The sequence below is a fragment of the Antedon mediterranea genome, chromosome 8 (assembly GCF_964355755.1).
Source record: "Antedon mediterranea chromosome 8, ecAntMedi1.1, whole genome shotgun sequence".
Taxonomy (NCBI): Eukaryota; Metazoa; Echinodermata; class Crinoidea; order Comatulida; family Antedonidae; genus Antedon; species Antedon mediterranea.
The window spans coordinates 6,170,836-6,187,946 of NC_092677.1; the positions used below are offsets into that span (position 1 = coordinate 6,170,836).

General features: G+C 35.3%; 2 protein-coding genes across 4 annotated transcripts; one reads left to right on the forward strand and one right to left on the reverse strand.

Annotated features, from left to right (window-relative positions):
- Positions 1 to 893: 893 nt before the first annotated feature.
- On the reverse strand, positions 894 to 10,755 carry LOC140056912 (eukaryotic translation initiation factor 2-alpha kinase 1-like). 3 transcript variants are annotated; one of them, XM_072102436.1, is made up of 16 exons: positions 10,648 to 10,697; positions 10,380 to 10,540; positions 9,781 to 9,854; positions 6,681 to 6,856; positions 6,200 to 6,313; positions 5,625 to 5,822; positions 5,333 to 5,413; positions 4,972 to 5,111; positions 4,108 to 4,750; positions 3,741 to 3,840; positions 3,352 to 3,458; positions 2,998 to 3,133; positions 2,546 to 2,643; positions 2,325 to 2,465; positions 1,779 to 1,874; positions 894 to 1,460 (listed from the first exon to the last, which is right to left on the reverse strand). In XM_072102436.1, the coding sequence occupies exons 3-16, from the start codon at positions 9,842 to 9,844 to the stop codon at positions 1,356 to 1,358; spliced, it is 2,199 nt and encodes a 732-aa protein (XP_071958537.1). In that variant the 5' UTR covers positions 9,845 to 9,854; positions 10,380 to 10,540; positions 10,648 to 10,697; the 3' UTR covers positions 894 to 1,355. The 3 variants fall into 3 exon arrangements, with proteins under 3 accessions (XP_071958537.1, XP_071958536.1, XP_071958538.1); XM_072102437.1 differs by adding an exon at positions 8,582 to 8,840 and having other exon boundaries at positions 895 to 1,460; positions 10,380 to 10,755; XM_072102435.1 differs by having other exon boundaries at positions 10,380 to 10,755.
- Positions 10,756 to 10,882: 127 nt separating this feature from the next.
- LOC140057505 (mediator of RNA polymerase II transcription subunit 10-like) lies at positions 10,883 to 15,160 on the forward strand. The gene is made up of 4 exons (XM_072103199.1): positions 10,883 to 11,008; positions 11,704 to 11,787; positions 11,917 to 12,019; positions 12,414 to 15,160. The coding sequence occupies exons 1-4, from the start codon at positions 10,887 to 10,889 to the stop codon at positions 12,501 to 12,503; spliced, it is 399 nt and encodes a 132-aa protein (XP_071959300.1). The 5' UTR covers positions 10,883 to 10,886; the 3' UTR covers positions 12,504 to 15,160.
- The last annotated feature ends 1,951 nt before the right edge of the window (positions 15,161 to 17,111 follow it).

Sequence of the window (17,111 nt, forward strand, 5' to 3'; positions counted from 1 at the left end):
TATGAAGTATAATGTATCATAGAGGATTATAGTGAATATTAACATTTTACACTATAATATCTATGGTATCAAGTACTGTAGTTCACATTATGGCATCCGATTATTTTTGTCTAGACCACCAGCCGATACGTACTAAAATGTATCAATATCACCTATTTAAATATTTATATTCCTCAACAAATTGCTGTAAATAAATATTATAGATAGAGCTAGCAAATAGCATTTGCCTTCAACCAGTGTGCTTTTTTCGGGGCTGCTCCTAGATGTACGTTCGCATTGAACTTGAACGCAAAACAAAATACGGAGTAAATGATCAAACAATCGGCGGTTCCGCACAGAGCACGCGCATCTAACATACGGCAACAAATAGTTATTGTCCTTTAAATTATCGACGTGTTTGAGAAGGAGGAAAAAAGTACGATCTTTTTGCTCATTGGTAGCATGCTGCACGAGAGTGTCTTTTCCGGCCATCTAGGGGTGTCATTTAACAAAATTCGCTTCGCATCAGGCCCCACCCCCAGGAGGGGGGGGGGGGGGGGGGGGGGGGGGTTGACCCAAATATTTAGTGTCCGATTTTTAAAGACCTAATAGGACCAGCTTTATGTAGCTTACAGGCCTACTTAATTATATGCACCTGAAAGCAGTGCCAAAATAAATGAAATGATGGTTTGTATCAACTATTCAATATCTGATAGGGTGATCCATCCAGCACTTGCTGATCATTTTGGACCCTCAGGCAAGGCAATGAGAGTAAAGCATCTAGCCTAATGATGCAATTAGTATGGTACAGATAACCTTGAATCACATGCTAGTCCGATATTATCATTACACCATCACTCTCCGGTATATACAGCACCCGCCGCTATTTCTAGACGGTCTCCCATCCAGAACGCGACTGGGCCCAACGTTGCTTAACTTCGGTGATCTGAAATGTTAACATGTTATCACCACCATGATTGCATGATGTGAACCAATTGACATACACAACAGTGTAAACCTCTGTTGCCAATAAGATTTATTGACACGTAAAATAAATAATACATTTTTTCAAAATATAATTTTGGTTTCATAAATTAGCAATCTAAATCTAATGTATAGTTTGATTGTATATCGTACATTTACATGTTGGTATAATTGCATCATATGATTGCACATAGTGAGTGAATGATTGGAGTATGCAATGTATGATAGGTGATAGTATTTTACATTTTTTTTGTTGCTTATTATTTTCAATTATTCATAGTGTGACACCACATGCTTCCACTCCTGTTGGACACTCACTTCTTACACATGGGCACTATACTAATAACCTGTAACAAATTAATATTTTTTGCACTACATTAATTGTACCGAGTTCAGCTTTGTGTCAAAACTTGTGCCTTAAGCCTTTCTATTTCCAATATTTGTTTCTCAATTATAGAATCCTTGTCCTGAATCTCTCTCTTTAAGCATTTTATCAACTGGCAGAAAAAGAAAGAAAAAAGTAAATCATGAAATTCCTGAGTCGATGTAAATTAGCAGTTGAGTGTTACAAATGTATCCATTCTGGTACTAAACTAAAGCACAATTGTAATAAAAAATTTTGACAATACAGCACTTCTACCATTCTATGATATCCATAACTATTTCTATTCTCCTAGGCCTTCAAAGAGAACCAAATCTTATCTGAATCATAAGACTTGTTTTGAAGACTTTGTTAAAATGAACAGACTATATCTTGTTTATTTTGTGAATGGATTGTCTCCTATTTGAGACAGTGATTAGGCTTCCTTATTTACCTCATCTTTTGACATAAACAGCTTTCCTTTCTTCAAATCATCAGCACTGGGGCGCATTTCTGGATTCAGGGATGTTAACTCTTCAATCATTTTAGACTGAAAATACATCGATGACTAATTATAGTACTTTCTTTAAAATGTATAAAATATCATCTTTGGTGTTATCAAAGAATTGTGTGTGTGAGTTATTCTAAATAGAATTTCATTTAGTCTGTATGTAATATCACTTTTACATCACACCATAAAAAATGCAAGGTACAGTCAGTCAAAAAGTAGTTCAAAAAATGGTTGTAAGGCTTTAAAGTTAATAGCAATTTGCAAAAAAAAGTATTTAGTCCATCAGAAATCATATTAGCCAGTCGATCGAAGTAGTCGGGTCAGTCAGATAGCATAGTTGGGTGGCATGCAGGCTGGTGGGATGTTAGAAAGTAAAGCAGGGGCGGATCCAGGAAGTATGGCCATGTGCTTGCCTATTTCTACAGATCTATATTGACAGACAACTGTATTAATCAGTAGATTGACTCTCTGACATGAGTGTTAATTTACCTCATCAGGCCATCTTCTCCTGAGCTCAGTGTGAATTGTTCCCTCATCCCTAAGAGTTTTTAAACATTTAGCTTTCTCCATCTGGCTCTTGAAAGGGTGGTGCAACTCAAAACAAATCACTCCAAAACTATACATATCAGACTAAAAAAATAAATAAATTCAATGTTATAACAATGGAACAAGGTGGTTACATACAGTAAACATTAAAAAGATACACTTACCTTATGGTCATAGGTTCTTCCACATAGTTGTTCTGGTGACGCATAAGTGCAAGTACCAATGTCAGTTGTGAGCTTACTTGTAGAAATTACAACTTCACCTAAGATATAACAAAACACTCTTGAATTTTCTCTTAATTGTACCTGTTAAATTTTCTTTTCGGTAGTCTGATATTTATTTATCACGTTGAAAATCCGGTTCTTGTCAGATCACCGAAGTTAATTAAGCAACGTTGGGCCTGGTTAGAGCTTGGATAGGAGACCATCTGGGAATATTGGGTGCTGTATATGGGTCCCATTTATGGCAGCCGCTGTATATAGTATCTGCCTTGGACATATTGGCCCATGCCATGCCCACATTTGGTTTATACTTGAGCAGTTTTTTGTATGCCAAATAAGAAATTGAGCCCTGATTTCATTTCTCGTAGAGAATGCACAAATCTTCATGAACTTACTAAGTTGGTTACGTAGTTCCCCTATAGGTGTAACAGGGTCTTGATGCTTCTCAGCTATGAATTCACGTGCTAATCCAAAGTCACCAATACAAACATGAAATTCTATTTCATTACCATCAAGAAATATGTTTTTTGGCTACAAAATTAATAATAAAAATGTAATACATACTGTTATCAATAACATTACCTGTAATTATAAATACTTCATAGTAAGAGGAAATAGTTTCACATTACTGTATACCTACAGTATGTCTATGGTATACCATACAGATCAGTACCAATTTCACAATTATTGCTAAAGTTCATGTTTCATCTAATTTCCTCTCAAATATATACCATATATTAGATACTTACAGTCAGATCCCTGTGCAACAAATTCTTGTTATGTATGTAGCAAATACCTTCTACCATTTGATTGAATATATTTTGCACAACAAAATCATCCACAATGGAGAAAACATCTGGAAAAAAAAACAGTAAGAAAAATATTGATAATAATGACATGAACTTTAGGATATGAAAGTTTTTCAGTGTGTTCGCACATATGCGTAATACATTTCTTGTTAATCCAGACTTCAGCTGTAAGCTCAATCATCAAATGTTTTATATTAAGCTAAGAATAGCCAATTCAACAAGGTTATAAAGTGGTAAATCACAAACCAATTACTCAGTAATAATTCTGCTCTTTCAGTATTGATTTTGTAATTGAATTACACTTAAATCAAATATTAAATGTTTTATACCACATCCTTCCATTGGTTCCCGATCATTTCTTTCTTCTAACCATTCACCTAATGTTTTACTGCAGAGTTCCATCTGAATGTACAAAATTACCCTGGATTTCTGTAAAGCAATCAATTTGTAAAAATGTTTAGAAATATTTAGTAAGACAGTGTCTAAACTGACAGATGGGGTCATGTTAAGCTAAAGGTGCACTCATATTAATAATGTATGGATTACTTTTATTTTTATGTGAAGCGCATAGAGGCTTTGTCCATTATGCGCTTAAAAGTCCAAATTTATTTTTGATTATTATTATAATGTACTACTATACTTAGATCAGAATTTTTGTTTTGGTTCTGTGTGGGAAGTGTTCAAACAATACAGTACCTGAAATTCTGAAGTGTGATGATGACCTTGTCTCGAGCTGCTCTTTTCTTCCTTCCTCGCACCCATGCAAGCTGTGCTACTAATGCTACAATGGTCAAGGGACTTGAAACATTTGTCTTGGTGTCTACATTCCTCAAACCTTACTGTCTTTGATTTTTCAAAATTAAACTCTTGCTCAGATTTTAATACATTAAATGAACCAAAGTTGCCACACAACTTTAGTCCATTTGTTTCCTCAGATGAGGACATAATTTCAGTTTTATTAACAACAGACGAAGTAGTATGTTTTGAAACATACGAGTGAATGTTTTCTCCAGAGTACTCTTCAATGAAATCTACAGAAAATTCCTCCTCTTTGTAAGTTGAACTTTCCGTAATTAAAACAGAGTTTGATTGCTTTGATGAAGTGGCATGGGGATATGCACATGTCTCAATATCAGATAATCTATTGCCATATGTAATCTGAACATCTCCCTCGTCAATGTCTTCCTCAATATTAGGAGTGTAGTTGATTTCACAATCATCTTCCATTATTTCATTTGTAACATCTTTGATAATGCAGCTTCTTGTCTCTGTTCTAGTCACATTGGAAATTGTTTCAGTTTCAAAATCATCGCTGGAAGAACTTTCTTGCCTATTAAATCTGAAAAGGGGAAAATTCCATTTAAATATATTAATGTAAATTATAGACCTAAAAAAATAACAATAGAGACAATATGTTCAATAGAACTTGAACCCAGTCAGCCATTTTGTGCAATCATGACAATGGATAAACTATGTTATATCTTATGTCTCTCTTGCAGTTGACTGGGTAATTAGGAGATTTAAAATAAGTCTTTAGATGGATGTCCACGCCCAACTTACACAGTGTTGACAGGATACTCTATAGCAGGTAATTTACTTCTTTGATTGGTCTCAGACGATTGGTGGTCAATCCAAGCTGTGTTATACCTCACTATATTTTGATGCTGCAAACGGGCTAACAAGTGTACTTCCCGGATAACCTACAAGAGAACAATTTTAATACACAATAAAGTTAAACGCTTGAAATATCTGTTGTAAATTAACTGTATTAACAAAAAACCGGTTGTAATTTTCTAAAGGATTGATTTAATTGAAATAACTTTTATAGTTCATTCATGTTGTAGAACTTTTATAAAGTTGACTCCTGTTAGACAGACAATTGTGGTTTATATTCAAACAAAATAGTACCTGTCAGCTTTACCTTTTCATAAAATTCCTTGTCCGTATCTTTAAGCTTAATTTTCTTTATTGCATATTCTTGATTGTCTAGAATACTTCTCACCTGGAAATGAAATTAAAGTTATGAAGTTTGAACAGAGGAATTTTGCTTAGAGAAGGTACTGGGTTAGCGCTTGAGAGCGATAGTATTGTTAAAAATAGAACTATTATGATTATAATTTATTGAATAAATGTGAAAATATGATTTGAAAATGACTAACTGTATGATGAATGATACAGTAGTATAAATGTCATACAGTACTGCTTTCCCCTACCTTGTAAACACTGCCAAAACCACCACTACCAATACGTTCCAACTCCTCAAAATCTTTCTTGTACCTTGAAATCAGTGGTGGCATTTGCATATGAACGTTATTGGTAAAAAGTGGATAATGCATAGGGCTAGGGTTGGCAAGAATGGCCTTTCTTATCTGATCTTGGACTCCAGATGAAGGCAGTGATAGATACCTCTCCTAATAAAATTTAACAAAGAAATTTATAATAAAATTAATAAACACTCAAAATAACAAGGCCATATACATGGATGCAGTCGCATGTTAAAATTTAAGTTGGTGTTTACCAACCAACCGACATAGTGAGCTGTAAGAAGGCAAGGGGATGTTATAATCATCTTGTTGCATGGGGAGAAATGTGGTTCATTATAATTAGCATATAATGTAGTCTACTGTAGGCTAATGTGTTAATCATCAGTAGGTCTACAATATGGCATATCTGTACCTGGATTTTAGGAATCTTTTTATTTTATTGGGGTTACAGTATATGGAAGTATATTAAGTGGTTTTATGAGGGTTCCATGCAAATTCTTGGAAATGTGACATACAAACTTTACCTCTGAATTTGCTTGAGATGCAATCAGTGCGGTGTTCATGAACTTTTTAATTGCCAGTCTATAATTTAATCTAACTTGTTTGAACTCGTCATGAGTTGTCGTTTCAGGAATCATCTAATTTAAAAAGCAATATTGAAAACAATATTAATTCACAAAACCACATTTAACTCTCGCCACATTGTTGCTTGTATCCTTAGGCAAGATACTTTACTTACATTTTCCAGGCCTCCCAGGTGTATAAATGGGAACCCGGTTAGATCAAGACACAACTTTGCGCTGATTACTAGCTGCATTATGGGAGTATGTTTCCATTACATAAAGTTCAAAGATCAAAAAGTAAATTAACAAACTCAGGAATCAGGATTAGATTTAAAACAGGGAGAGGTGGCAGGCCCTAAAACTTGTGAAAATACTAAGTGCTGAACTTAATTCGATGTCCTATCTTTTACATTATACTTGAAAATGAATTAACCCCCCATACCTTGACGGTTGACAAATACCCGCTAAACACTTTGAATAGACGTTTTTGCTGATTCTCATCTTTAGAATAGCAGGAACACAACTCCTCCAACAGGGACACCAGCAACATTTCATTTGGAATCCTGCGCAATAAGGCCTGTGTTTCTGGTGTTTCACTGGAGGAAGAACTCTCAGTATCTAAACAAATGAAAACAGTGGTTTTGAGTCAATTGATATTGTCTATCAAGCTATCAAACTAATCGCATGTGGAAAGTACCGATTATCCTGTGAAAGATTGTTACAACTTCTACATCATCATCAGCACATTATTTAATATGTTCTTATCACTTTGTTGTGCCTCTTGATCAATACCATCAGCAAGGTTAAATTTGGGGGTGCTGGTCAACCCGTACCCAAACCAACCCGTACCCATGCCAACTCGTACCCAACTTGGCTAACCCGTACCCAAATAATTGGTCAACTCGTACCCACTTTGGCTAACCCGTACCCAAACCAACCCGTACCCATGCCAACTCGTACCTAAATATTTGGCTTACTCGTACCCAAGTATTTGGCTTACTCGTACCCATTTTTTGGCTTACCCGTACCCATTTTTGGCTTACTCGTACCCATCATTATTTGGCCTACTCGTACCCAATTTGAATAATTACTTGTAATGATTTGATCGGCGCAAAACTAGTGGTATGCTTTTGCCGTATGAATATTTTTATATTTAAATGGTTTTTTATTTTACAGGTCTCGGTGAAATGTGTGCTAATAAAAATGACCATTGATTTGATTGTAGACTTCGTTTAATTAGGCATATATTTGTTAACATTTATTTAAATCTAGTATTATAGTTTTATAAACGTATGTTTGATGTGTCTTTTTTATTTACGTAAGAGAACATTAATTAATAAAAAAAATATTTTAACTGTTGTATAGTTAGTATTACAATTCAATTAAGCCCAGGTAAAGTACCAACAACGTATAATTATTATACTTATCAATTTTTATTCTTTTATTATATTCTAATTATCTTCCCTGATTACATTCGATCAAGTAATTATTTCTATTGTATTTGGTATATTTAAAATTGGTTGAATTAACAACACCCTGTTTTAAGCAAAAAGCCTGCCGGGCTATGGGGTCGAATTACTCGTAGATTTCGTGTTTCTGACCGGGATTAACCTTTTATTATAAAAAACACGCATTTATAGGGCCGGCGTCAAAGAGACGACTTAGTAATGACGTATGATCATTTTCCATATATTTTATTTATTAATAATTCAGTGAAATGATCATATACACGTACTGTCGTACTGTAGCCTAAGGCAATTAAACATTTTGGCAGATTTTCTTCTATAACAGCTACGTGTTTTTGCTGAATGGGGATTCCTCTTTATTATTAAAAAAAAACGCATTTGTACGGGTCCATTTGTAGTGTGTCCAAAAATAGGCAACGCAATGTGGCGTATGATCGTTTTCTATTTATTTTTTTTCTTAAATAATTCAGTAAAATTATCTGTTTGTTTACGGTAATTAAACATTTTTGGTAGATGTTTCCTCAATAACTTACATCTACGTGTTTTTGCTGACGAGGGATTCCCTTTAAAAAAAAAATACGCATTCTATAATGTGTCAAATAAGACAAATGAAATGAACTACGATCGTTTTTCCATGGCAACGGATGTCGTCTTATTTACTAAAATAATATAAACGTTCTGAAGGCCTACCTACACGTGTCTGAGTACTTACGTATCTGTCAGCGATAAGATGATTTTTTAAAGTTTTAGTAGTATTTATTTCGGTTTTTAGTCATAATAATACAGTAAAAATCATTATAAAATGAAAACGTAATAACAGCAAATGTCGTCGTTTGTAATTAAATGTTAAATTATTGGAGGTTAGTACAGTAGTTACCTTTTATTATTACTCTCACATCGTCATTGTATACTAGATAAACGGCAATAATCTAATCTACTACTAAATGCTCATAGCAGCAATGAGGCTGGTATCCACTTAAATAGTTTCGTGATTTTAAAATACGAGTGACTATTTAAAAATGTATTAAATATTTTCGAAATGTTAAAACAGTTTAATATTTTCCAAAACTTGCAAAACAAAACAACAAAAACCATTCGTTTTAAAACGATTTTCAAAAAGCACATTACTTCATTATCTGTAAAATAAAATGAAAATACAAATTATGTATAAAAGATATTCATGTTTACTTTTAATAATTCAAGTTTTCATCATCACAGACTAGTGGGTATTTCAATGTCCATGTACTACTATTCGTAGAAAATAATAGATTAATAACTCATAAATGAAAAAAAAATAGAATGCAGCACAGCCGACCACTGACATCTTCCACAGAGCCATATAAAACAGCGCCCTCAAGTATTAACTTTACCAAATACGACGTACGCAAATACGATGAAAGCTGTGCTTTTTTCGTACGAGTCTGTACATATTATTATACATTTTAGGTCAATAGTTTTTGCCATTATAATATCGAACATATGATTGGTATCTAAAAATTTAATAAAACTGGGTTTAAATGTAATATAAATATACTTTAAATAGCATTAAACTTGGGTACGGGCCAGCCAATGATGGGTACGGGTCAGCCAATGATGGGTACGGGTCAGCCAAAATGTTGGGTACGAGTAAGCCAAAATTTGGGTACGAGTTGGTGGGTACGAGTTGGCATGGGTACGGGTTGACCTGTATTCTAAATTTGGTACCAAGAATGGTACACATGAAAACACTCCAGGCCAGCCTAACTAAATATGTATACTGTTTAGTCTGCAAATAATGTTAGGGAGACTTATTAAATACAGTAGGCATAGGCAATAGCTACTTACCACCAGTATTAACCTTTTCCATTGCAATAATTTGTTAAAATTCACAGGTAATTAGAATCTGTCGGTTTATAATACTGAAACCTTTTTAGCAATTTGGAATTTCCCAGCATTTTATACTTTATTTCAGCAATCAAAAACAGTATTACATTGTATTTATGCTATTTACTTAATACATGTTACAAGTTCAAGGTTGTTCAATGCATAGTAACAATAACATGTCAAATAAGTTTAGAAGTTTATTTGTAGACTAACCATCAAAATTTGAAATTGTAACTGGTGGGGATAATAATTTACTGTTTTTTCTTGATGGGTCCATATTGTATTATCTAGAAAAAAATGTTCATATCCAAATTATTTGATAATGTAGATGGTACAAAATTCAACAAATATACTATGGATGATGCTATATTATTGATATATTATATTGTTAATCTTTTTTTCATGTTTCAAAATTAGAGTAAATAATATATACTATACATTCTATGAATTTTAACAATATCTTTTCTCTGTGATAATTATTTTCATTTTATCCATCCTGTAATAAAGGTTGAGAAAGAACATACTGTCTAATCATGGAGTACGGTCTAATACAGTAATTATAATATAGTAAAAAGGCTTTTGTTGTGGCCTATAATTATTGATTTCAATCATAGATACATTATCCATAATCTAGTATAATAATAGAGGTAGGCCGTATGCCTACTATTTTTATAGTAGGCCTCTACTAAACTGATGATGGGACATCCCTACTTAACTACTAACCAATCAACTATAAATACTAGCCTAGGGCTAGGCCTATTAGGCTACTCAGTAGGCCTAACTAACTAGCCTCATACTATACCTATGCCTACCATTTGATTAAGTGTAAAGTATTGGACCGGTTAAAAAATGATGAAATTTCACACTTTCCGCGACCGCGATGCAGATCTTGTTCAGTCAGGCCCTTCTTCCATGGAGCAGCATGCTGCTGTTGTTGTTTTTCTTCTCTCTCCCCGTGTGTCTCTCGCCTGAGCTGGATATAAATAATAATGTTTATTATCTACTACATACCGATGAAGAATGAATGTAGTTTTTATTCTATAAAGAACGGTTCAAAAGATAAATGTTAGGCTACTGTACACCATTACATAGTATTAACCGTAGGGGCTATTTTGGCCCTAAATAAATAGAAAACAGGCACTATCCAGGCGCAAACAACAACACAACAGTCAAAAGCATGGATGTCACTCTCTGTCACACTTGGCTGGTTGCCAAACTACTGCTGCAAGAAGCGTGACACACACACGTCACGTGACCTATATAAAATTATTTTTTTCGTTCTGGCCGTTTGAGGGCGGGCGCCACATTATTGATGGAAAATGGCCGAAAAATTTGATGTTTTGTCCGAAAGTCTCGAAAGATTTATCGAGAATACACGTCAACTTGGAATAATAGTGGCAGATTTTCCACCACAAGGTCAAAATACACTGAGTCAAAAACTGTATGTTTATTAGATATGTAAATTTAGCGTTACATGTAACGAAGTAGAGGCTAGCCAAGCTAGGCCTAGCTAGTACTAGTAGGCTAGTGTAGCCTAACTTAACTAGCTAGGCCTACTAGGCTATGAGGAGTAGCCTACTAGGCCTAGGTAGGGCGGCTACTATATGCCGGCGTCGTGTGTGAAAACTTGAGGCCTGGCCCCAACTTGAGGAGGAAGTACTAGGCGATAGGCTAGGCCCAGTTATTAATGGTTTATTACTGTAACTGTCTGTAGGCCTAGAGTGTATACAGACTAACTTGTCTTATTACTAGGCCTAGCTAGGCCCTAACTAGTTAGGCTAAGTGTATGAATAATGATAATTAATAAATAGGCCTAGAGATATTATAAAAAATAGTTGTAATTTAATATAAAATAAATATATAGGTAAAGGTAGGGCCTAGGCCCTAGGCCTATACTATGCTAGATCTAGTTACTACGTCTTAGACTTAGTTAGGCCTACTATTCTAGCTACATTCATATGTACCTATTCTATGGTATGCTGTATGAATGTAGGCTAGTCAATCTGTACTCTTAATAATTTGTTGGTGTTCTGTACAAATTCTGCTGCAGCTGCTGTACAATTAATTAAAATAATAGTTGGTATTTAATTTATTAAATTAATTAATAGTAAAATAAATCTTTTTCTTTCTGTTTAGCCATGTAATGGTAACAGGTTTACAAGAACTTGACAAGTTTAAAGCACAAGTACAAGATGTCCAGGTGCCCATGGAAGTGTTTGAGTAAGTAATTAGTATTATTTTATTTTTAATTTCGCTTGTATTAATAATAATTGAGATGCAGGGCCAACCTTGCCGATATAACACAAGGAATTATTAGCCAATACATTTAAGTATGTTTTTATTGTGTAGATATATAGATCAAGGAAAGAACCCACAGTTGTACACTAAAGATTGTATGGAAAAAGCAATGGTAAAAAATGAACAAGTAAAAGGAAAGATCGATACAATGAGGGTAAGTGTACTTAAGCAGTACTGTAGGCATACTAAACTTGTGCATACTTAAGCAGTAGGCATACTGGACTTAGGCATACTTTAACATAGCCATACTGAACTTTGTGTACTTGAACAGTAGTCATACTAGACTTAGTAAATTTAGATAGCGTATTAGAACAGTATGCATACTTGAACAGTAGGCATACTTAAACAGTAGGCATACTTAAACAGTAGGCATACTGGACTTGAACAGTATCCATACTGAACTTGATGAACAGTCGCCATACTGGACTTAGACGTACTTGAATAGTACTGTAGGCATTTTCTACATGAACAGGCGTTGTATACGTAAACAGTAGGCATACTGGACTTATGAATACTTGAACAGTTTAGAAAATTGTTTTCTCTTTCAGAAGTTCAAATCGGTTTTGATGACAGAACTAAGCAAGATGTTTCCAGAAGAAATTGACAAATACAAGGAAATCCGTGGGTCTGCAGATTGAAGGTCAGAATTGAGACTGCTAAATAGATGTTCTGGAAAGCATGTATTTGTATAACAGATAATTGTGCCTTTTGAGCTTAGAACAAGCTGAAGACAGCCTTCAATACAGCCTGCTATTAAAATCATTGAGGCTCCTAAGTGGAATTATGGTGTATACATTAACAATTTTACATTGACATGTTTTGATACATAATTTCTCTCCAATCACTTCTAAAATGTCATGATACATTTACAGTAGTCAGTCAATGCATGCAGAATGTTTCAATGTGTGAACAATTTTGTTGCTAACACAAATTTCCACTAAATAGTGTTCTCACAGTAAACCACAAGTGATCAAGTAATGAGTGTGGTTGTAAGAGAGAATATATGCCTCACATAATATGTAATGGTACACGCCTCACATAATATGTAATGGTACACGCCTCACATAATATGTAATGGTGCACGCCTAACATAGTAATATACTACATTGTATGCTGCCTCACATGGTGTATATACTCAATATACGGAATTTTAGTTCCGTGCAACGCGACTCTACAGCTCACTATGTCGGTCGGTTGGTCGGTAAGCACTAACTTGAGCACGCGACTGCAGCCATGTATATGGCGCATTGTTAAATATATAATAAAGATAGTAAGATAAAGCTGAGAGGGAATGATGGTGATTGATCCAGATTTTCAATGCATAAAGATGAAGGCAGCACCAATTATCACGCACCTCATCAAATTTGGAAATACGTTCCGCAACCGTCTTTTCCGTGAGCAATGATACAATAACTTCTGAAGTTCTACCGAGTAGAGGAAAACCTTGTAATGGTATTAAACGCCACTGTTGTTCCTAACCAATATAGAATGAAATTCACTAAACACTACTACTAAAAATAATGGAAATTTAAAAACGTGTCTGTATCTGTATTTTATATATTTTTTCCATTGTAAGATTTAAACGTATGACATACAATATAAATACCTTTTTTTAATAATATATATAGAAAAATTACGTAAGGCCAAATAAAAAAACATACTTGTTAAGCGTCACCGCCCGCTCCTGATTATCCAGCCGCCTCTCTTTTTATTTATTTTTTTTTTTTTACCGATATACAACGGAAAGTTCAGCGGCCCGGCCCAGCTCCAGAGTAGGGCTCGAAATTCACGCTAGCAAACTAGCATTTTGCTAGTAGATTCTTCATAATTGCTATTTGAAAATTTCAAAACTAGCAAATGTTTGTTAGGCTAGTGTAATTTTTGAAAAATACGTACTTTTTAGCTTAGACAACGCTAGCCGCCGATCGCTCTATGTCGACAACGGCAATTTGGTGAAAACAATTGTTTCATTTACACGCCGCCGATTTACGTCAAGGAAACGCGAATAGCACCGTGAATCATGTAATGTGGTAAACAGCATGCTTTTTCCCCAACACATTAAATCATGTGCATTTAGTACGTCGCTGAGAATTACATCATCAGTCACGTGATTACAGAATACGCGATTATCAATTTAGGGATTTAACGAAATAAATATTTTGCCTACACAGTGGTCGAAGCGCGTTTTTTTATAGGTTCGTAAATAGGAAACACCCCATACATAATGGACTCTACCAATTTTGTTTACGATGATCTCGCGCTCGAGATCGGCACACCACGAGGTCCTGTTGGGCGATGGGTTTCCTTATGCCTGGTTTACCTGTGGAATAATTACATACACTTTTTGCATCACAACTTTAAATACTGATTTACACAGCAATTGGCAAAGGATTCATCAAAGAAGAATGAATACTTTGAACAAAAATTCACTTAAGAAATGCCGTAAGCTGTTTTCAAACTATAAATCAGCCCACTATTTAGTATTATTGAGACCAAATCATGCTTCTCGCGATAGGGAATTTCCTGGATAGATGAGTCGAGTGAGAGACGGCGGATTAGATGGCCGATGAGTGAGGTGGGGGTAGCAGCTTGGACGGATTAGTTAGCCTAGGCTGGGCCTACAATTTCGCTTGGTGGCAATTAAATTTAATGTTTTAATTACGTCTGGATATAAACAATACAAAACTCAATTTTGTCATAAGGAATAATATTTCATACATAGTCAATTTTGTTCTGTTTCGCATTTTAAAAGTTTGACGTTTCGTTCTAAAAAAAGTGGGCCAAAACGTCCACCGCGCAAAAATATACCTCTATAAAAAGTAAAAAAAAAAAAAAAAAAACCGTCCCCCCGCCCCTGAAAATTTATGAAGGTGTGACGCTTAACAAGTATATTTTTTTATTTGGCCTAATCATTTTCTTTTTTCCAACGTTCGTATCACTTGACTCACCCGACCTATAAATAAGGTTTTCAATTCAAAGGTACATGCTGTCAAACCTCTGCAACTTTACATAATAAACTTTTATTAATCGTATATATTTAGCCATTCATTTGAAATAGGCCAAGTAAACAGAAAAATAACTTAAATAGTTTGTAATTAACAAAAGGTGTTCGTCTTACTGAATATTTTAAATAATTATTTTCAGCTTGAAAATACTGTTAGGCGTGTATGGCCGTAATACAAATCCTGTATTAAGATAATACTATCATAGTAGCCTCTACGGGACAACCAGCACAAATTGCACCAGATAAAGGGAAGATTGACTGATACTAAATTATTATTTAAAAAAACATATACCGTAGTTCCTCGGGTATAATCCCACCTCGGGTATAATCCCACCCCCGACTTTACGATTACCTTCGCAAGCTAGCATATCCCCGGGCAAAGTCCCAGTGTATAATTTAACATTAGGCCAGAGGTGGGCCTAGGCCTACTGTAGCTAGCTAGGCCGACGTCAATTTCTCACCAAAAAAATAGAGTAATTTCTCTGAATTTGGCTGACTTAAAACTCATCAAACATTGTTAAGTTGAATACAACCATGGATTAAAGAATAGAAGGATATGCATCGACGGTGACATCAAACGATTTTACAACGCGCTTGCCTATACTAAAGCACTGCTGCCAATCAAACAAACACGTTCATTGAACTCCGTGTCTCTAACCGCGGCCCTCTGTAAAACGCTGCGAATCAACTGTTACATTTTTTGAGACCAAAACGTAACCATGTAGAAATCGTATGCGCAGTCTGAATGTTCTATTGACATGTCTGCGTCGATGATTAATTGATAACAAACATATATTGCTGAATAATTCTGTTTTAGTTTCATCACAATCGGACTACGAAAAGTTCACTTTCTTACGACTGGTAATTTTAGGTAGTTGGTAATATTAATAAAATATGCCATTTTTATATTTGAATTATCATTATTTGCCTGCCATCTTCTGTCATTAAAAATTGCGTTAATCTATAGAATATTAAATTATGCATTTGACCATGTATGTTGTTAGCGTGGCCGGTGTTCAGACATACAACAATCGTGTTTTTTAATATATGGCTAAGCAGTGGTTTCTTCATAAATCTCCTTAATTATCGATGTGATTATATTTAAACTGTAGTGCCTGGTGATTGGCTAGTGGTTATGTCATCCACATCACATCCAATCACCGGGCCTAATTGAATGAAAACAGCGATCCCTGATCCGGGATTGGCTGGCTATGTATAGTTGCGATTCGTTACCTAGCGGTCGTTTTGAAAAGTACACGCAGGGCAAACTTGATCACGAACAAACGAAGTAGGCCTACCTATTATTATTATTCACACAAGAAGTAAGACAACGGTGAGTATTTAAGATTAGCCTAGGCCTACCTAGGCAGTATCAATGTCGGCAAATCATAGGGTTTACTAGCCCAGTTTAGCCTAGTTAGTACAAGGCCTGGGCCTAGCTAGGCTAGCATTCTTGCTGATTTTGTAATTTTACAACAAATGAGACAACTAATAGTTATTGTCTCAGATGTAGGGCTACTACAGGTCATAAAATGCTACTTTAATCATCATAAAAAAATCATTAGCGTAGATCAATCGCGGCAGAAACCAACATAGTCAATAGTTGACCATCTACAAACATCATGCCACCAAAGAACGCGCGAAAGAAGCGTAGTAGCCAACAAGGTTAAATGTCGTTGCACATGTGCAGTAAACAATATATTAGGCACGCGACCGTTTCGTTGTTACCATGCGGTTAATTAAACTGTAACATTGTGGGCGGTCCGCGGTCTGTCGGCGAGAGTCAAGGAACCCTTGATCTCACGTCGATGCATATCCTTCTATTCTTTAATCCATGATACAACTAAGGCTAGCATGCCCTGATCGTCACGTTCTGTTCATCCTTTCGCCATCGTGTACATATTCTTTCTTGTTGTTTACACTAACTGTGCATGCTTGATTACCGTAAAAAAAACACCGCCCTCTATACCGACCGGCTTGTGCAGCAGTAGAGTTTGTGTCACATGCAACAACATGCGATTTACACAGAGAGCTCGAGCGGCGTGTGGGTGAACATGGAGAACTTGTATGATCGAGTTCATGTCGATTTAGGAAGCTAGGCCTAGGCCTAGATCACATTTTAGGGTATTTTTTAAGTAGAAATCTCGGGAAAAATCTATACGGTAGGCATAGCACAGTTAAGACCAATTAGGCCGCCTAGGCCTAGATGGCCTGGCCGTATAATTGCTAGGCCTACATCGGA